General features: G+C 41.2%; 1 protein-coding gene across 5 annotated transcripts in view; it reads left to right on the plus strand.

Moving 5' to 3' along the window:
- The window catches only part of SLC38A9 (solute carrier family 38 member 9), a 54355-nt gene that overhangs the window by 17304 nt on the left and 15808 nt on the right, over positions 1-21243 (plus strand). For 4 of the 5 annotated variants that reach the window (XM_052778667.1, XM_052778666.1, XM_052778669.1 and 1 more), the window contains 9 exons: positions 335-467; positions 1049-1170; positions 1317-1380; positions 1492-1585; positions 2566-2736; positions 5319-5378; positions 7640-7837; positions 11553-11660; positions 17503-17609. In XM_052778667.1, coding sequence (XP_052634627.1) covers positions 335-467; positions 1049-1170; positions 1317-1380; positions 1492-1585; positions 2566-2736; positions 5319-5378; positions 7640-7837; positions 11553-11660; positions 17503-17609 — 1057 coding nt within the window. Of the gene's footprint in view, positions 1-332; positions 468-1048; positions 1171-1316; positions 1381-1491; positions 1586-2565; positions 2737-5318; positions 5379-7639; positions 7838-11552; positions 11661-17502; positions 17610-21243 lie in introns of those variants that run through there. The other variant, XM_052778670.1, reaches the window with a different exon arrangement.

Here is a 21243-nt window from a genome sequence, read left to right on the forward strand (position 1 = left end):
GCACTAATAAGCTTGGCCAAGCTTATTTGACATGTAGTTCTGGTGTGACTCATTGTTGAGAACTAATAGACTGGATATTAGGTCTGAATTTTGATGTTATGTTGCCCCACAGAATCTGCACAAGAGGCCATTTTAAAGTGGATGATACAAACACATGATTCTTTCATGGATGGCAGCTTACCTCATGGCAGTGATATTTTTGCATTTGCTTTGTGTCAGTGAATGACAGACTCATCCTGAGTGATGCTAAGCTGTTTTCCGAGTTGTATGTTAGCTCTTGTGTTCTAGGGTTTTAAGGGTTTTCCTTTTCTTTCTTTTTTTTCCCCTCCTTTAGACCATTTCATGTGGAGCCTACAAACATAGTCAGTGTGAACGACGACATGCAAAGAGTCACTGACAAAGCTTCAGCAATGAGTAAGCGGATTCATTACTACAGCAGGCTCACGTCTCCTGCAGACAGGGCATTGGTAAGTCAAAGACAGGGCCAGATTAACTGAGTGGTGTCTGGCACGTTGGGTCTTCCATAGCCTAGGTTTATAAAAGAAGCATGAATAAAGGTAGGGGCAAAATTGCTCTGCAGCTTGCTTTGAGGTAAATATCTAGTAGCTGAGTGCCTTAGTAAGGTCTTGTGTTATCACAAGTTGTGATTGACTTTTTGTGCAATGCCTTCACCATCCACAGAAAACAGACAAACAGCTTGAATTTTTTTAACAGTGCTCCAGGCTGCCTAAATGTGTGTACTCATTTCTCCCATCTATAAGAGGATTTAAGCAGTGGTCAGCTGCAATGATTGAACTAGTATAGTCTGTGCGTAGTATGTTACAGACAATTTGTAGAAGAAAAATCTGTTTTTCTGCTGTCTAGCTAAAAATCCTATCAACTGTTTTTTTCTCATGGAGAGAAAATTAATGTAGGCCAACCTTTTTTTTTTTTTAATGCACTTTTAATTGAAAGATTTTGTGATTTACAGCAGTTGGCTTGCTGTATTTGGGACGATAGTTACTTTGGTGTTACTAATAAGTCTTTTTTTTTTTAATCCATTTGTTAGATTGCTCCTGATCATGTACTTCCAGCTCCTGATGAAATCTACGTGTACAGTCCATTAGGAACTGCTTTTAAAGTTGACAGTTGCACAGATGGCTATGGTAAAAACTCCAGTGTAGTGACAATGTATGTTAAGCACCTTGCCATATTAGCCAGAAAATGCATTATTAGTGAATGTTCTATATTGTATGCATAATTGTTGTAGCTAAGAGGGTAGTATGAAGTAAGAGTGCTTCTTAAATTATTCACTGGCTTTTTTCTTTTCTTCCTAGATTTATGATATGGAATACAATGATGGGTACATCTATATTAAGTATCCCATGGGGAATAAAACAGGTAGAACTATTAAAAGTGTATGTGTATGAAAATGTTTTTGGCATCATGGCTTGCTCTTCATTTTTCTGTAGTGTTACTGATAAAGTAAAATGTATTTCTCCCTCTTAACAGGCAGGCTTTACTTCTGGAATCATTCTCATCTTACTGATGGGCATTTTGACTCTTTATTGCTGCTACAGAGTTGTGAAATCACGGAAAATGATACGTAAGAAATACAAAGCTTCATAACACAGATATTTCCATTAAGTGTGAAATACAGAGATCTAATAGATTCTTAGTTTGTCTGTATCTTTAGTATATATGTTAGACCTGACCTGCAAATAAAAGCTGTTCCTTTGAATGTCTCCCTACTTTTATGGTCTGATCTAAGCTCTGTCACCTAAATATCTGTCTTCCCTTATTAGATGGTCCTTCAGTTCTTTGGAACCTAAGTATTATAGCCAAACCCAAACTCTTAGCAAGCACGGCTTCGAATGTTCACTTACTAAGCGTCTGGGGACTTGCGGAGTTAGAGGCTTCCCTTCTGCTCCATAAGCACTGTCCAGTTCTCTACCTGTATTTCTGATCATGTTCCCCAGTGGAACAGCATGGGCTGTAGCTGCATCCACTTGTGTTGTATGCCTGTACTACCCTAATATTTATGTATATTCTATGTCGGAAGCAATTTATGGACAATTGCCTCAATGACAGTGGTTCTACTTAGAATGTACTTTTATTGTTCAAAACTCATCTTGCGGCTTTTGTAGTTGGTGCTTTTATGCATAAACTAACCCCTCACTTGCTCAAATAAAGGCAGTTAAGACCTCCAGTTTGTGACAACTCATTTCAGGGCATTGTTGAGGACTAGTTCGTGGTCTGGCCTACTTTGCCATAACTCATGCAAAAGCCTTTAGCTGCAAATGCATGGCTGCATTTTTGTCACCATGTCTTATTCCAGTGCTTCTGGGAGTACTCAAAGTAGTAGTATAGCCACAATAAAAGCCTCTACCACTTCACGCTCCTTCAGTCAAAGGCCTTATGAATGTTCAACTTTAAAGTTAACAGCAATCTTCTTAGCCCGTGGAAGCACTGTGAATTTCTGTCAAGAGTACTCTGAAACAAGAACACATCCTGTCATGAAGAGTTCTACTGACTCTGATATAACATTTAGTTTAAATATGTTTCTGGTTTTTGTATCTTCTTCAGCTTTAATAGATACCTCAAACTGGGAATTCCCAGATGTTTGCAAGTATTACTTTGGATCCTTTGGTCAATGGTCAAGCCTCTTATTTTCTATGGTATCGCTTGTTGGAGCCATGGTTGTTTATTGGGTGCTTATGTCCAACTTTCTGTTCAACACAGGAAGGTTTATATACAGTAAGTATACATTTTTGGTTAAATTTTACAGCTATGTTGTGGAAGGATCAAGACTTTGCTTTATACTGAAAAAGAATTGTCCATTTTACTTAATCTTCATTTTTCTGTTACTTTGCGTGAAAAGTCAAGTGAGAATAAGTAACTATGTGTGTGATTATGGGCACAGTCATGTATGTTTTCAGAGCCAGTTTGTCAGTCTCTCTCTTGAAGTGTGGTTTTAATCAAAGGCAAAGTACCAATTACCTGATTTGCATGTCAGTAATGAGGCTTCTTGGTGTAGTTTAAACAACCCAAACCTGGTTGCTTGTTTCCACTTTGTATTTTCACTCCCTCCTTGTTTGCATGTGCGTAACTATTTGAACAGCCACATAACAGGCTAGGCTGTTGCAATGATCCAGATTAATGGAAAAAAAATCTAGTTTCATTCTAGATTTCAACAAGCACACTTAGAGTGCTGCCATATAGAAGGTTCTTGCAAGCGTCCCTGAAGGAACGATGAACTGTAGCAGAGTGTAAGAACAATTCTTAGTCTGGCGTTGCTACAAAAGAAAACATTGGTTATTTACACCCTTGTACGTGCACAGACACACAAGCTTTTGTGGATACAATCAATTAGGTATGTAGAGTTGTGGGAATAAATGTTGGAATTGAGAGCTTTGAAAACCTGACTCATAGCGTTGAATGGAACGACTAAGATTTAAGAGTTTCTGTTTTGAAAGTAATTAACAAATCTTTGAGGCAAATAACAACACAGACATTTGTATCTCTTAAACAATGTTTAATTAGAGTTCCCACCATCCCTGAAGGACATACTTTATTGGTTAATGACTGGTATATTTTACGGCTGACCTAATTCATACGTTGTTAAGGCCATTTCATTTTAGACTTTGTTTTTTTTAATAAGGTTAGCACTTTAATCCTAAATTATTCTTAACCAAATAACTCCTAATTCTAATAAGCAAACTTCAGAATGATCGAAACAGTTCCTTTTCTAGGAAAAAAGTCCTGCTTTTCCCTGAGATTGGCATGTTCTTTTATCACTTACCTATATTTGTTAGGGGTTCTTATTTAAGTTGTTTGCTCTGTGATAACTTTAATCATTGGATTCTTATCCTAACTTTCATTGTGGCTACTTATTTACTAAGTTATAAAATGGGTAATAGGATGTAGGTTTGACACAATGGCATCTTCCAGCCATGCATTTCTAAGTTATTCTAAGCAGGCTGCTGTATTTCTTGTACTTTCAGATGACTTTTTAAAAAATCTGAACACACAATTTAGGTGGGAACAAATTTATTTCCTAAGGGAGGATAGTCTAGAAATTAGTAGTACACAAAGAATGCAAGAACTGTAAGCCAAGTATGATATCCTGTCTTTTTTTTTTTTAACATGGTGTCCCATCCTTTTGTTTTGTGTTTGTTTTATGAAACAAATACATCCAAAAATGCAATTGCTAGTCCTAAAACACTTTTTAAGTACAGAGGAAATATAGGTTGGATATCCATCTATAACTAATTCTAAAAAGCTCTAATTCTCTAAGAGCTATCAGTTCTTTTGATGGCTTCACACTAGGTACATTTTTTTTAAGTAGTAAAACAAAGCAGTGATGAAGTGAGGAGGTGACAAATTATTTTAGTTAAATCTTCTGATTGCTGAACTGAACTGATATCAGTAAGTATAAGAAACTCAGTTGTGATTCAGCGTGTCATAAATCAAAATGAAGAAACAAAAAATAGAAAAAAGTCTTGTGGGAACAAAACTTTTTTTATGAGAAACAAGTTGCTGTTAATTGCATTAAAAAGATCTGAGGTCTACTGCCCCAGCTGATTTTCTGTGTGCATAATACACCCACATGCAGCAGAAGCAAATTTTAACCAGAGACACACTAATTAAATTTCCAAGCTGATGGGCATTTTCTGTGTGTATATATACATAAATATAAGGAAATTGCTGTCCAACACTCTCATACTGGTGAAGTTGCAGAAACTAAGAAATACCTGGTGTGGCAGAGCAATAGAGTAGCACAGGAGTGTACTGGAAACAAAATACTACTAGAGATGACTGTAGACAGTGAGACTTAAATCTTTTTCCAGAGATACCTTTCTTTAAAATACAACATGGAAAAAGCATCCCACAGAGTCTCTTCTGAAAAAAAGATTAGAAAAATTAGTAGGGGAAGCTTTTTCCATCTGGACTAAGGAGGTAGTTGCATGCACTCTTTTTCTGTCCCAAAAGAGACTGGTTTTAAGACGCATCTCCCCACTAACCTACTGTACAACACTGCAGACAGAGGAGCTGGGACAAGCGGAGGTGTGCTGGGGGAACAGGAATGAGCAGCTGGGAGGGGAGGCTTCGGAACTTCGTAAAAGGACAGGGCTGCTGAGAAGAAAGTAGTGTAGTGGGGGGCTACTTTAAAACACTTCTAAAAGAAAGTTTTAAAATATCCACTTGGGGTTGGGGGAAGTGCAAGCGCCTCTGATGTCATTTTCCAAAAGATTTGCTTGCTTAATTTTTATCACATCAATAGACAAAAGCCTAACAGCAGGTTTGGGGCATTGATATTAAGATTTTCTTCTTTTCAGACTTTGTGCATGACATTAATGTAACAGATATTGTTCCTGGCACAAATGGAAGTAACAAAGGTAAGAGCACTTATTGGTATTGTTTCCTGGTTTGGGGTGGGGGTTTAAAGGCAGATCATCACGATTCCATGCCTAACGACATTCCAGTTATAAAGTGTATATAATAAGTTCTAACTACCTGTTTTTTAAAAAACTATAATTTTCTGGGATTTGTACTTTGTACTGATTATCTGGGATTTGTACTTCCACAAATAACCACACACTTGGAAAGCTTAATAGTTGAAAAGAAAAAAAAAAAAAGTGAGGGTGGGAATAAGGATTAAAAAGCAAATTACAAGTGTGTGTATACCCAGACAGATCCTCCTTAAAACCATGAATGTTAGACCTCTTAACAGTAGTTGCACAGTGAGGAATTGCCTTAAGGAATTTTAACTTTCGCACCCTAAAGTTAAGGCACATCAGATCTGTTTACTGTTTAAAACCTTGGCTGGGACATCTTTGCTCCTCACCACCTCTCAGCAACATTCTTATTTACAAAAATGCCATAAGAACAGCTTTAATGATGCTCAGCACAGTAAGAAACAAGTGTCAGGCTAAATGAGCATCCGCTTGGATTTTGTGGAGAGTCTGACATTTGCACAACTAAGGGAAGAAACCGCAGTCAAGTATGAAGACAGGTCTGTTGCAAGTTCTTAAGTAAGCAGAATAATGTAGAATGAAGGCAGGAGCTAGGCATTGTCAACCTCTGATCTTGCTGCCTATGTATAGTAACTGAACACCTAGTGCTTTGTTACGAAGCAGAAAATTTTCTGTATCCTGAGTGCTTAGGGGAATGGGGAAACATTTCAGTACCAGCCGGACAGCTGCGTCACACTAGCTGCAGCCGTGTTTCTGGAGGGCAGCTGTTGGAGTCAGGCAAAGGAGTTGAGAAATAAATTCTGAAAACCAGTTGATCTGCACTTGAGCTAGTGTTGAATCCTGTTTCTACTACAGTCCTTACCAGCAAGGCACCAATAGCTGCTGCAGTGCTCTTTCTCTTGTGCTCTGTCCTGCTTTTGCTGTTCCGTCCCATTCTTAATGCAGCAGGGGGTATAACTTGGAGACAAAGTAGACAACAATGTTCCACAGCATCCTCCAGCAACTGGAAGATTTAAAGCAGCTGCTTCACAAAATTAACGGCTGCCAGATGCTCAAATGACTCTTGGCAGGGCATTCAGGGCTACTAAGGAGATCAGTAAGAAGAAAAGCATTTTTCAAGGTCTGTGAAACAGTCCTCTTATAAGCAATGGAGAGAAAGCAAATGAGAAAACTGGAAGTAACATAATGGTCTCTCAAGAAATTTGGCAGAACACTTTTTACACCTTTGCCTTTGTAACAGAACAGGCATGCAGCCAATGTAGGAGGGAGGCTATCAAGTATTGCGGGATGCCAAAATTTAAAACAAGACATTATAAGAACAATAAGACAGGTTCATATTTCAACACGTAACTTTGTAGGCATGTGTTAGAAAGAAATGCTGATTATAACAAAAATCAAATAAACATTTTTATCAAGGCATCTTTTTGTTTGGTTGGTTTTGTTCCAGTCACTTGTTCAGGTGCTGCCATTGATCAGCCACCATGTAACAGCAGTGAGATGTTCCCTTTTGGCAGTGTTATGGGTGCATATCTTATGGGTGCATAAATTGCTTCTGTTTTGTTGTCTAGCAGTGTTGTACTTGCACCTGGCACGGCACCAAGATGACAGGATGTTTTGGTTCAGTGCATGAGTTTTAGACCTGCCAATTGTTGTAGTAGCTTTCTTGTCATCCTTAGTTTGTGTGTTCCCAGAGCAACATACAGTAATGCAGGCTCTTCTGTACACAGGTGCGCTTGCATCTTGGTTCATATGATCTTACTGAAGTGTGCGGGGACAGATTACAATGCTAAATACGCAGCCAGATGCAGAGGTGTGTTCCTATGACTTGATTCCAGCAGGTGCATGTAGGCACTGAACACACCTAGTTACGGGTATGTGACCTTGAAGGCTGATCCTATGCCCTAGCTCAGGCGTCAGACAAATAGCATCTTTGTTGTGCTTGGCTGAAAAAACCATAGCACTTGTCAGCTTGGAGTGCAGGGTGCCTAGCAATGAAACCTTAGCACTGAACTCCTGATAAAAAAACAAATAGAAGTTAGGAACTGAATTGTCAAGCATTGCTTTTGAGTGGTCTTATTCCCCATAGGTAGAACACCCCAGAAATTATGGGATCTTGGCTGTGAAGATTCTATGCAAGTGAAACCATTTTCACCTGGGGATATTTTTCTTTTCCTTTCTTCCAGTCATTTGTCCAAGTGCTGCTAGCAGTCACCCACCACAGAACAAGAGTGTGATCTTCTCTTCTGGCAACAATACTGGCTTTGAACTCTTCAAGGAGTGGTGGAACAAATCACAAACAGTACCATTTTACCTGATTGCTGTTCTTCTACCCGTGCTAAATCTGAAGTCTCCATCCTTCTTTGCAAAGTTTAATGTCCTAGGTAGGTAACAAGTACTTTAATAGCATTGGTTCATTGTGGCTAAAATGTGTAGAAGACAGCGAAAGCTACTCCAATGAGTAGAATCATAGAATACAATCATTCAGGTTGGGAAAGACCTTTAAGATCATCGAGTCCAACCATTAACATAACACTGCCAAGTCCACCACTAAACCATGTCCCTAAGTGCTACATCTACACATCTTTTAAATACCTCCAGGGATGGTGACTCCACCACTTCCCTGGGCAGCCTGGTCCAATGCTTGACAACCCTTTGGATGAAGAAATTTTTTCTAATACCCAATCTAAACCTCCCCTGCTGCAACTTGAGGCCATTTCCTCTCATCTTATTGGTTGTTACTTGGGAAAAGAGACTGACACTCACCTCACTACAACCTCCTTTCAGGTAGTTGTAGAGAGCAATAAGATCTCCCCTCAGCCTCCTTTTCTCCAGGCTAAACAACCCCAGTTCCCTCATCCGTTCCTCATAAGACTTGTGCTCCAGGCCCCTCACCAGCTTTGTTGCCCTTCTCTGGACACGCTCCAGCACCTCAATGTCTTTCCTGTAGTGAGGGGCCCAAAACTGAACACAGTACTCGAGGTGCGGCCTCACCAGTGCCGAGTACAGGGGAACAAGCACTTCCCTGCTCCTGCTGGCCACACTATTTCTGAGACAGGCCAGGATGCCGTTGGCCATCTTGGCCACCTGGGCACACTGCTGGCTCATATTCAGCCGGCTGTCAACCAGCACCCCCAGGTCCTTTTCCACCAGGCAGCTTTCCAGCCACTCTTCCAGTAGTTTGCTGGCAGCCGATATTGTGCCTCAAAGTGATTCACTGGTTGGTTTGTTAATCACCCACAGGCTTTCTACCCTGCTTTGCTTGAGTCTTACAGTTAATAAGGACTTTCAACAAGGCCAAGTGATGGGTCCTGCCCATCATTCACAACCCCATGCAGCGCTACAGGCTTGGGGAAGAGTGGCTGGAAAGCTGCCCGGCAGAAAAAGACCTGGGGGTGCTGGTTGACAGCCGGCTGAATATGAGCCAGCAGTGTGCCCAGGTGGCCAAGAAGGCCAATGGCATCCTAGCCTGCATCAGAAATAGTGTGGCCAGCAGGAGCAGGGAGGTGATCGTTCCCCTGTATTCAGCACTGGTGAGGCTGCACCTCGAGTACTGTGTTCAGTTTTGGGCCCCTCACTACAGGAAAGACATTGAGGTGCTGGAATGTGTCCAGAGAAGGGCAACCAAGTTGGTGAGGGGCCTGGAGCACAAGTCTTATGAGGAACGGATGAGGGAACTGGGGTTGTTTAGTCTGGAGAAAAGGAGGCTGAGGGGAGGCCTTATCGCTCTCTACAACTACCTGAAGGGGGTTGTAGTGAGGTGGGTGCTGGTCTCTTCTATCAGGTAGCTGGAGATGGGACGAGAGGAAATGGCCTCAGGTTGCAGCAGGGGAGATTTAGGTTGGATATTAGGAAAAATTTCTTTACTGAGAGGGTTGTCAGGCATTGGGCCAGGCTGCCCAGGGAAGTGGTGGAGTCACCATCCCTGGAGGTATTCAAGAAGCACGTAGACAAGGTACTCCAGAACATGGTTTAGTGGGCATGGATGATGGTTGGACTCGATAATCTTAAAGGTCTTTTCCAACCTAAATGATTCTATGATTCTATGTTTTTTTTTCTTTTGCTCACTTGATAATCCTGTAAAACAAGTTCTACTGTATTTACAACAGGTTTTCCCAGACTGTGGTACACATACTACTATGCAGCATTTGATGCTTACTTCCTTGGCACAAACAGTCAGGCATACCCTTCCTCATCTGGTAAACATTCAACACAGGCAATTACTTCCAAAGATTAATTGCTTCTGACCTGAAGTCATTTGCTGCCAATCAGTTGATTAATTAATCACAACATCAATCAGCATAACCTGCTGCGTGCTTTGCCCCAACTCCCAATACCCTGGCCTATTGTGCCCAACAAGGTAAAAAATTGTGACTCCTCCTTGCTTCCATGTGTTGAGATAGAAGACTGAGGCAGGTGGGATTGGTAAAGTGGATAAAGCACATGGATGATGGGTAGGGTTGGTCACAGTTTATGGAGTAGGAGAGGTCTGAGGGCATAGTATTGAAGCCCATGATGAAGAGAAAGGGAAAGGGGATGTGGGATCACAGAATAGGTTGAAAAAAGATGGAGATGTATTGTAAAGGAGGTAGAGGACAGGGAATTGAGGATCTAGTTTGTCCTATGTTCCAGTATGACACTTAATTAGAGCTTGGATCTGCTGTTGCTGGAACCACTAAATGAAAATGCAACACAGGAACTTGGGTAAGTGATAGTGCCTCTGTGTAAAAAGCAAGGTTTTTACATAGACTAGGTATAACACTAGGAACAAGAAAATATTTTATCAAGTGAGGTCTAGCCATAACTGTATCTTTTTTTAAAAGCAGCACATTATCATGGGCAACTATTCTTTTATTTGAGAACCTGAATATTAAAATATGAATTTCTCATAACTTCAGTAGATTATTGTGTAATTCAGAAGCTGTTCAAAGTTGCCTTAGTTTTTGTAAACCTTGACATTTATAGGACCAGAAAAAATGGAAAGCAATTTTTGAGATGCTGAAATGAATCTTAATAGAGCACTTTTACATATCTTTACACTTACAGAAACCTAAATCATTAGAAAACTGCAGAATATTTTAGCCATTAAGCTGATCCTCAAGTACAGAACCTTTTATCTTCCTAATTCCTTGACTATGCTCTGTGTAATCGAATGATAATTTCTTCAGTTTATTTTTTTAACCTTGGAGATATTCCTAGAAAGAAATTATGTCTTATCTGAATCTGTATTCTAAACTGTAAAAATGCTGTTTCTTTGTTTTTACTTACCTATAGCCTGTTCTCTGGTGACTAGCAGTATTGTTGGCTGGGACGTTGCATTGCAGTAGCCTTAATTACTGTTGTACAGTTTCCTTCAATTTTTAGGTACTTATTATTCTGTCCTTAGCTCTTCTGAATGGCAGGAGCCAAGATCATACGCTTTCCATCCCACAGGCAGACGCAGCAAGGCATTTATACCCATCTGTGATCTTACCTGTAGGCCTCTAGCTGTGCAGAGTATTGCTGGATGCCTCTGAACCAATGAGATGGAATGCAAATCCAGTGTTATGATCAAGGTTATCCATGGTTATGATAAAGACAAAGTTTAAATCAGTAGCGATCAAATGTCATTATCAGTTTCTAGCTCACAGTGTGAAGTTCACAATTGCAGTAAACATTCATATCTCATTGGGCCATTTGTTTCAAAAAGTCAGTGACGGAATAGATGTTGTAATGGCTGCAGTACTGTGGCCAACTTTGTCTCATGTTAGATTAAAATCCTGGCAGCTGAAGCTGGAACCAATCAGTTACTGCCTAGAGCTCTCCCTACCTGCCCAGCACCATGGATTTCAGGGTACTTCTTCCACTGTCACTGCTGCAGCATCTGGAGAACGTTAAACATGCTGAAAGCTTCCATTGGGTACAAGTGCATTATTCTTTCTCTCTGACCTATGAAAGAAATAAAGAAAAAGAAAATTTAGACTAGCCTGTATTTTTAAGAATGAATACCAACCCTAAGTGTTTGGGCTACTGGTAACTAGCTGGATGGAGCCAGAATAAAACAGATCACAAATACTTTCTACTGCCTCATGGTGTTTGTTTGGCTGTTGTCTTTTCTAGGTACGGTTTCGGTTGTCTACTTAGTTTTTCTGGTTACTGTTAAGGCTGCTCGTCTGGGAATCCACTTAGAATACAACTGGTTTACAGAGAATGATTTTTTTGTACCAGGTAAGATAGTTAAAATGTAGTAATGAAGCATGTATATGATGGGTTTAAGATTTTTTAAAGCAATTCATGAACGACTTTCTCATTTACCTTTTGACACCACCATGACATAAGTGAGGAAATGCTGTCTGATGTTGCATGTGGAGGCTCAGGAAGGATCCCTTGTGACAAAGTGACAATCCCTTTCCCAGTGATGTTCCTTAATTAGGAGACAGTATCAGCACTGTGGAGAAGAGGAGGAGTGCCCATCAGAGGTATCTCCAACATATATTATGTCTCAGGGAGCTTGCCATAGTCCTTTTTCACCTGTATTACATAAGTTCTAGCTGCACCATTTTCAGATCATGCCTATTTCAGTAGCAGTTACTAATGTCAAACTGTAGACAGATTGACTGGTTAAGGTGCTGTAAGTTCTCCACACACTGTCTTGCTTAAATGAAATAGCTCATTCACCATAATTTATGAGCATGATTTTCCTGTACTTCCCAATCTATCTCAGGTTTTAGTCCATAATCTTCACAGAATCATAGAACAGAATCATAAAATGGTTTGGGTTGGAAGGGACCTTAAAGATCATCTAGTTCCAACCCCCTGCCATGGGCAGAGACACCTTCCACTAGACCACGTTGCTCAAAGCCCCATCTAACCTGGCCTTGAACACTTCCAGGGATGGGGCATCCACAAATTCTCTGGGCAACCTGTTCCAGTGTCCCACCACCCTCACAGTAAAGTATGTCTTCCTTACATCTAATCTAAATCTACCCTCTTTCAGTTTAAAACTGTTACTCTTCGTCCTATCACTACACTCCCTATTAAAGAGTCCCTTCCTGTCTTTCCTGTAGGCCCCCTTTAAGTACCTGAAGGTTGCTATAAGGTCTCCCCGGAGCCTTCTCTTCTCTAGGCTAAAAAAGCTCAACTTCCTCAGCCTGTCCTTATAAGGGATGTGCTCCAGCCCCTGATCACCTTTGTGGCCCTCCTCTGGACCCGCTTGGGCAGGTCCATGTCTGTCTTATGTTGGGGGCCCCAGAGCTGGACACAGTACTCCAGGTGGGGTCTCACGAGAGCAGAGTAGAGGGGCAGAATCACCTCCTTCGACCTGCTGATAACACTTCTTATGATGCAGCCCAGAATGCGTTGGCTTTCTGGGCTGTGAGCACACATTGCTGGCTCATATTCAGTTTTTCATCCACTAATACCCCCAAGTCTTTCTCCTCAGGGCTGCCCTCAATCCACTCATTGCCCAGCCTGTGTTTGTGCTTAGGATTGCCCTGACCCATGTGCAGGACCTTGCACTTGGCCCTGTTGAACTTCAAGAGGTTCATACGGGCCCGCCTGTCAAGGTCCCTCTGGATGGCATCCCTTCCCTCCAGCGTGTTGACCGCGGCACACAGCTTGGTGTTATCACCAAACTTGCTGAGGTGCACTTAATCCCACTGTCCATTTCACTGACAAAGATGTTAAACAGTGCTGGTCCCTATACTGACCCCTGAGGAACACCACTCGTCACTGGTCTCCACTCAGATATTGAGCTGTTGACTGCAACTCTTTGTGTGCAACCACCCAGCCAATTCCTTGCCCACCAACTGGTTCATCCTTCAAATCCATGTCTCTCCAATTTAGAGACAAGGATGTTATGCAGGACAGTGTCAAATCCTTTACACAAGTCCAGGAAGATGACATCTGTTGCTCTTCCCTTATCCACCAATGCTGTAACCACCCTGTCATAGAAGGCCACCAAATTTGTCGGGCACAATTTGTCCTTAGTGAAGCCATCTTGGCTGTCACCAGTCACCTCCTTATTTTCCATGTGCCCTATCATAATTTCCAGGGGGATCTGCTCCGTGATGTTGCCAGGCACAGAGGTGAGACTGACTGGCCTGTAGTTCCCTGGGTCTTCCTTTTTCCCCTTTTTAAAAATGGGGGTTAAGTTTCCCCTTTTCCAATCAGTGGGAACTTCCCCACACTGCCACAGCTTCTCAAATATGATGGATAGTGGCTTAGCCACTTTGTCTGCCAGTTCCCTCAGGACCTGCAGATGTATCTCATTAGGTCCCATGGACTTGTGTACCTTTGGGTTCCTTAGATGGTCTTGAACGTGATCTTCTGTGGTGGGTGGTTCTTCATTCTCCCAGTCCCTTCCTTTGCCTTCTGTGACTTGGGCAGTGTGACTGGAGCACTTGCTGGTGAAGACTGAGGCAAAAAAGTCTTTGAGTACCTCAGCCTTCTCCATATCCCAGGTAACGAGGTCTCCTCTTTCCTTCCGGAGAGGGCCCACATTTTCCCTAGTCTTCCTTTAACCACTGACATACCTATAGAAGCTTTTGTTGTTGCCCTTGACATCCCTGGCCAGATTTAATTCTGTCAGGGCTTTGGCTTTCCTAACCTGATCCCTGGCTGTTCGGACAATTTCTCTGTATTCCTCCCAGGCTACCTGCCCTTGCTTCCACCTTCTGTAGGCTTCCTTTTTGTGTTTGACTTTGTCCAGGAGCTCCTTGTTCATCCATGCCGGCCTCCTGGTGTTTTTGCCTGACTTCCTCTTTGTTGGGATGCATCACTGCTGAGCTTGGAGGAGGTGACCCTTGAATATTAACCAGCGTTCTTGGGCCTCTCTTTCCTCCAGGGCCTTATCCCATGGTACTCTACCAAGCAGATTCCTGAAGAGGCCAGTGTGCTCTCCTGAAGTCCAGGGCAGTGAGCTTGCTGTGAGCCCTCCTCACTGCCCTAAGGATCTTGAACTCCACCATTTCATGGTCACTGCAGCCAAGGCTGCCCTTGGGCTTAACATTCTCCACAAGCCCCTCCTTTTCGGTGATCTTACTTTTCTCTTTAAACACCCATTAGCTCTCCAGTATGTTTCTTTTCTTTCTTTAATGTTGTTTTTGTGGCTGTTTGTTCTTTCCAAATTACTGTTATAAATTACTGGGTGAGATGTCACAGTCATAAACAGTGGTATTGCATGAACAGATAGTCTAAAGAGATCAGTTTCTTGTTTTAGGAGGCTTAGAATGAGAGATCTGGGGTTATGTCTTAGCTGTTTTTTCCCCATCCTTTACAACAGGCAAATGCATGACCACTTAGGTCCGAGGAGCTGTGTCCTGTACTATTGAATTGTATCACTCCTTCTGTTCTTAGAAATGAGTATTTTGTCCTTCTTTAAAAGCTACTTCTTTACTTAAGGCAAAATTCAAAGATACGCACCTTTTTAGGGTTTCTTTTGTGGGTCTGTGCATTTTTAGTTTCCAGTCACAATAAGGACTGTACTACCAGTTTTACACATGGGTTGCAAACTATTGTTAGGTCCAATAATGTAGAATTGGAGAAGAAAACAAGGATAACTTAAAACATTAGGATGGGTTTTGAATTACTGTAGCAAGATAAGAGATCAAAAAAAGAAACACCAGAGTTGTTCTGTGTTTCTAATAGAATCTGATCTAAAAAACTGTGGCAACAAGAGTAACAACTCAGTGAGTAAACTACAGATAGTAGTTAATTGAGTAAAGTTACCGATACAAAATTCAACTGATTTAGGTGTGTTCACATCATAGTCACAGTGGTCTTGCAGCTACTTATTCTTTGTTGTCTTCTACCACTCCCTTTGGGTTGATTCAGCTCTCTAAATGAACTGAAATGGATCTGGCACAATAATAAGCAGAATAAACAGCTTAGCTAGTGTATTCCATGTACATTTGGCAAAGACGTCTGCTCAAAATTCTCCACCAGTATTCCCATTCTCCACCTCCCAGCTCCTAGCTATCATCAAATCCGTTTGTTCATTTTTCCGTAACTGCTGAAGGTCATTCCTTCCTCATCTCATCCAGGCATCTCATCCAGGCATTCAGAACGCTGTTTCAAGATCTGAATGACAAGAAACAAGTGAAAGGCTATGTAAAACAGTTTTTTCAATGTTCTTTCTGGCTGAGTCTTCAAAGCCAGGCAATTGTTGCTCAGTATGACTGTGTGCAAGACCAAAGCAGATGCTTTGAGGATGAACTGGATTATTATCGTGATTCCCTAAGAATCCTCCTGACTACATAAGCATACAGCATAAGTACAAACTTACAGATGGATGTAGGTAGTTCTGAAATGGAACTATCTATGCTATCTATTTTCCTCCATCACTGCATTTACTTTTAGACAGAATTTTTGGACTAACAAACTACTTTTGTCTCCAGTGTAAAAATTTGGATTTCAAAGCACTGGATGATTAGCATCAGCATTAATGACCTAATTTATTTTGCATGGCATTATTCTTAAAGCTGTCTGTAAGGAGATATGGTACTCAAGCATGTGCTGCTCAGTCAGTAGATAGATGACAGTGTTTGGCGTTGCTCCATTGAAAGCATGGAAACTTGGTCTTCACCTGAACTGCCTCTGCAGACAGTCTTCAAATGCTCACGTGGCCTCATATCTACAGGCTCATTCCTGAGAGTGCAGGAGAAAATTTGCCCAAACTATGGTTCACTAACATACCCATATAAACTGGAAACCAGCCTAAGTCTTAAAAATCAGGTTTTAAGTATCTTCAAGTTCAAGTCCAAGATCTGTTAAGTAGTCCTAGTGTAAAATGAGTTACAGCACAACACGTGTGCCATGGGTCACTAAGAAGTGGAGCACCCAGTAGTTTGATTATTTTGGCAATGCAACTAGTACTGCTAGGAGATAGGCAAAGCATGTAGCTAATGCATATAAATCCAGCTACTACTGATTGTTGTAGTGATGGGGGAAGTGCAGTGTTGAAAGAGATTCTGAATCTGTCAGTTCGATTTTTATTACTGAGATTAAAGTAGTAGGTGTAAAACAAGCCCAAAAGTCGCTTGCACTCTCAATTCTATCAGTAGCGCATCATGCTAATTAGGTATTGAAGATATAGTGAATCCAACCCTAGGGAAGGCATATTCTCTCAACCTGGATGAGCCCTTCATTAATTGCCTGGGGTGTGTTTACCTTGCTGACTTCACAGCACTTTAGAGAAATCTGTTTTAAGTATGTTTGCGTAGAGCTCTCTATGGTTTGATCTGTAAGGGTTTGTGAGCCTCTGATGAGTGTTTTGCTATATTGCTGGATGTTTTCCAGAAGCTGAGCTAGCTCAGGGATTTCTAATTGCTGTTAACACTCTAAAGAGTACGTATATCATTATATAATACCAACAAAGATGGTGCTTTAATGATGTTACACATTGATGAATTCCTAAACCAGTTGTAGCACTTCCAGAAACACAAGCTTGTGAACATAATCCTTCAAGTATTAAAAGAAGCAGAGCAATGCTATTCCCACGGAGACAAAAAAAAAAAAAAATTTTTCGTAGATACTGTAAGGTGTGTGATAAGACAGGAAGTTGCTCTGCCTTTCTTTATGCCCTGGTTTGTAGGCAGAACCTCTTCAACAGCTACAGATGTCATTTTTCCTCTGGTAGCGTGACTTCATAACAACAAAAGATGCTCACAGAGCAAATGGTTCCTTCCCCCCATCTCCCTGTTCAGGGACCGATAGATATACAGCCTCACTGCAATCAATTCCTGCCTCAAAAATGCTTTTCAGTTAAACTGTTGAGAAGCAGAAAAGCTTGTATGTGTAAATCGTAGATTAACCTAATAATATTTGATGGTTGGGGTCTCTCAAGAAACTTTGCTGGAGAGTGGGTTATATAGCAACCACTGTCTTCACACATTTTGTACTTCCTGATTAAATATCTGTATTGGCTATGGTCAGAGATAAGATAGATTGTCCCATTTCAATGTGGAGGTTCATGTTTCTGCCAACAGACCCACAGCACTGTATGTGCTCTGCATTTTGGCATTGTTTGTTTCAAAGAAGTAAGTTATTAACACTTTTTTTCTTCCCTTAGAGTTTAGAATTCTGTTCCCTCAGCTCACAGGGGTTCTGACACTTGCCTTCTTCATCCACAACTGTGTCATCACACTTCTTCAGAATAACAGGAATCAAGAAAACAATGTAAGTGGTTTCACAAGACTGTGTTGATTTATATCTAGATTGCCAGGTGACACTATTTTTTCCTGTCTGTTTCTCTTGATATTGATCCAGGGACTGTAATAGCTTCAGAAAATGTAACTTGTTCTTGTGATCTGATAAGAGACCAGTTATACATACTTCTCACTGGCTACCAACAGAGTAACAGATGCATTACAGATTTATTGAAGTGAAAGCCTTGAGGAGCATCCCAGACTTATTTGTGGTCAGACTGGTATTAAATGGCCAAATTACACACAAGAGACAGAAGGCCTGACAATGTTGTAAGACTCTAGAAAAACTGACTAATCTTAGAATGAAAAATGCTGGAGAATATTGGGCACAGGACTGATTTTAGCAGAATCCTGAACAATAATTTGGGGGTCTAGGTAATATCTTTTCTCAGAGTTGCTTCAGTAGTTTTGTGTCACAATCCAAGTCAAGGTTCATAGGGAAACCTGACCCTATTTAGGACATCCTCAAAGTTGAAGCCTGGATTGGGAACCTTTGTGATATGGAGCCTTTGGACTGGTCCTTTGCCCTTGAAAAAATTACATACTGCTCATGCAGATGGAACAGCATTCTTTCTTAATATCTTCCCATTATAAAATACAAAATGGAGTAAAAATGATACAGAGTTAGAGTCCTAGAGTACATTTTTTACTGTAATTATTTTTATTATCTAATTTTTTCCTCCCTACTTTCCAAGATTCTTGTCCAGCTTCATTAAAATCTTAGCTGTAAAGGTAACTGCAATAACATACAAAGATTTTTATATATTAGCTGTATGAAAAACTGGTACAGAATCACAGAGTGGTTGAGGTTGAAAGGGACCTCTGGATGTCATCTTGTCCAACTCCTCTGCTCAAGCAAGGCCACCTAGAGCCAGTTGCCTACACAACACATCAGATAAAATATATCTGATTTGATTATTCAGAGCTGAAGTACAGATTATGTGCTAATGCAGTGAGATGACCTTTTGCTTTAGTAATTAGCATAGTTACTTTTCTGTCCCTGTGAACTAAGGCCAGCTTGTGAGTGACCACCTCTGTAAAAGAGTCATGAATTCTCCTCCAGGAAAACTTCTTGAAGTTTATGAGCATTTTTGAAAATAGTTTAACAACTAAAGAGGAGGTTAGTGAAGTTCTGGATAAAGAAAACTAAGTAAGTTTCTTCTCAGTTTTCTTAAGAAAATCTTACAATGTAGAAAAGGGCACGATTTCTTTTTCTCTTTAGCTATGGCTTTCAAATTCTAAAGGCATGGGCGCTCCAGCAATGAGCTCTGTATGCAGAAGAGGCCTAATGCTTCCATGCTATCTTAAAGACTTTTCCTGTGGCTTTTCCCTCTCCATTTACATCAGAGCAAGCAATCAGCTGCAAAGAGCAGCACCTGGAATCTTCTCCAGCTTGCTTTTCCTATGTTAAGAAGGAAGAAATTGCTGCCTGCATTTGAATCAGCTTTTCTGAATGCCCTCCCTGGAGCTTAAGTTGAATTTCCAAGTCAGCCCTAGCACGGATCCCAAGCCCTCACAAGACTCACAAGACTCTGGCATTCCAGAAGAGTGTTCAGATTGCATGGAAAGAGCACCTTTAAGTATGGCAGGAAAGGTTTGTAATGGGAAACCAAATCTGTGCATAGTGCCTGCAGGAGTTTTATTTGGCTAGAGATTTCCTTCCCTGTTTGTAGCTGTACAGGAGCCTTTCACCTAGGACTCAAACTGCTTTGCAAATGTTAATGAAGCACTGATGCTCTTGAAGAGCTAACTATTTTGTCATTATTTCACTAAGCTTCTGGACTAAGTGGGAGGTTTGCATATGTATAGGGATCTCAACTTCTGTCAAAAGTCATGGTGTTGAGGGTATTTACATTAACAAGATGCTTTCTTGTATCGGTATCTCATGGGGAGTCGATTGGAGACTCCACTGTTTTATGGATCGACCTGTTAACATGTCACTTCCATCACAGTTCTGTGAAAAGGCACAGAATTTGGCAAGCTGAAAAAGTACTGGTTTAGTTTTGAACAAAACTTGCTGAAACTAGTGGTCATAAGAACATCTCTTCGGGGAGATGGAAAAAAGTAAGAGAAACAATAACATTCCTTTTATGGAGTCAGAAATCCAAAACAATAGCAGCTTCCATTCCAATCAGAGGCATGTATCACTGCCCAAAGCTAAAACACACATAAGGGGAGGATTCCTCTGGCTGCTATTCCAGTACAGTGGTGTGGGTGTGAGAAGAGCAGTGCACTGGAGTAAGCCAAACGTCAGCACCACAGCCTGGAGAAGCTGTGTGAGCAGAGTTCTGAGTCTGCAGTTCAAAGTTGAGTTCCCTGTTACCATCTCCCACTGCTGTCCCCTTGTATTTATCTGTGTAAGTTTTTGTGCACTGCACAATCAGCTGGTTTGGAAACTGATTGCATAGAAAACTAACCCAGCCACAAAAAGGTGATTTGTTGGGGGTTTTGTTTTGGGTTTTTTTTCTGATTCATGGCTGTGATCTGGTTCCCTGAGCAACTGTACAGATGCTGCACAAGCCCAGAGCATGATCTACAGGCACGTAGGCAGCTAGTGCCGTCTCCTAACAATTGTTTGTGGACCTACCTGGGGAAAAGGCTGGGAGTGGGGAGATGTTTTTTGTCCAGGTGGTAACTGCAGAAGGTATGGAGCTGTGGATGGTTCTTATTTCTGCAATATTGAAATACTTTATTCCCTGTAAACAGAGTGAGCTTCCATTGTTGCTGCCCTACCATTGGTTTCTCTTTCCAGCCAAAATTATGCACAGCATTATGCATTTTGGTGAAGTACTTTTTTTGTCATCCTGTTAAATGTTATCACTTGCCCTTGGTGCTTGAACAAGTGAAGTCTGTTTTTATGATACGTATCAGAGTCCTGTTGAGGTATTGCAGAGACAGCATCTCTCTTGTGAGAAGTGACCAATCTGAAGTTGGATGATCAAAAGGTACTTCTTCTAATGTGGTAATAATTACTAAGCACTGATACAGGCTTCTCCATCCAAGAAGCAACTCTACAAACTAACTTTCACTGTGGTACTGAGCTAAAAATGAACTATTTTCTGCATGGTGTGCAACAGGGGAAACAAGACCTGAAAGTTGCCTGTTCTTTTCACCATCACATAGGAAATACCTGTAGGGCCAGAGAGCCTTCACTGTGCTGCATCCAGTCCTGTGCCGCAGGTCCAGCCTGCACCTCGGTACTAGGCTATATGTGTGATACAATGTCTTGTACTTTCAGAGTTTTCTTTGTTAACTCCACCCGATTTATCAGACTCATCCTTTTGTTAGGAGTCTGATTTCTGCCCTCATTCTGCTCCTTCTGCCAGCCTCAGTCACCCAATTTTCTGTTCTTCCAGAGGCACTTGTAACACTTTGTTCTGTGCATCTGACCAGAAAAGCTCCTGGTCAGCAGTTAACTGCAGCTAACATACATTCTCAAAGTTCCACCTCAAAGTCTGCCTATTAGTTCAGGTGTACTCGACAAGGGCTTGGCAGGTGGCAAGCCGTGATCCTTACAGACTGTGACCTGCCTGTTAACTTTGATACTTCCCTTCCACTCTGACCCCCAAATACTTCCTCCTTTCAACCTTTTTTTCTACATTTGA

The sequence above is a fragment of the Harpia harpyja genome, chromosome Z, assembly GCF_026419915.1.
Source record: "Harpia harpyja isolate bHarHar1 chromosome Z, bHarHar1 primary haplotype, whole genome shotgun sequence".
Lineage (NCBI taxonomy): Eukaryota > Metazoa > Chordata > Aves > Accipitriformes > Accipitridae > Harpia > Harpia harpyja.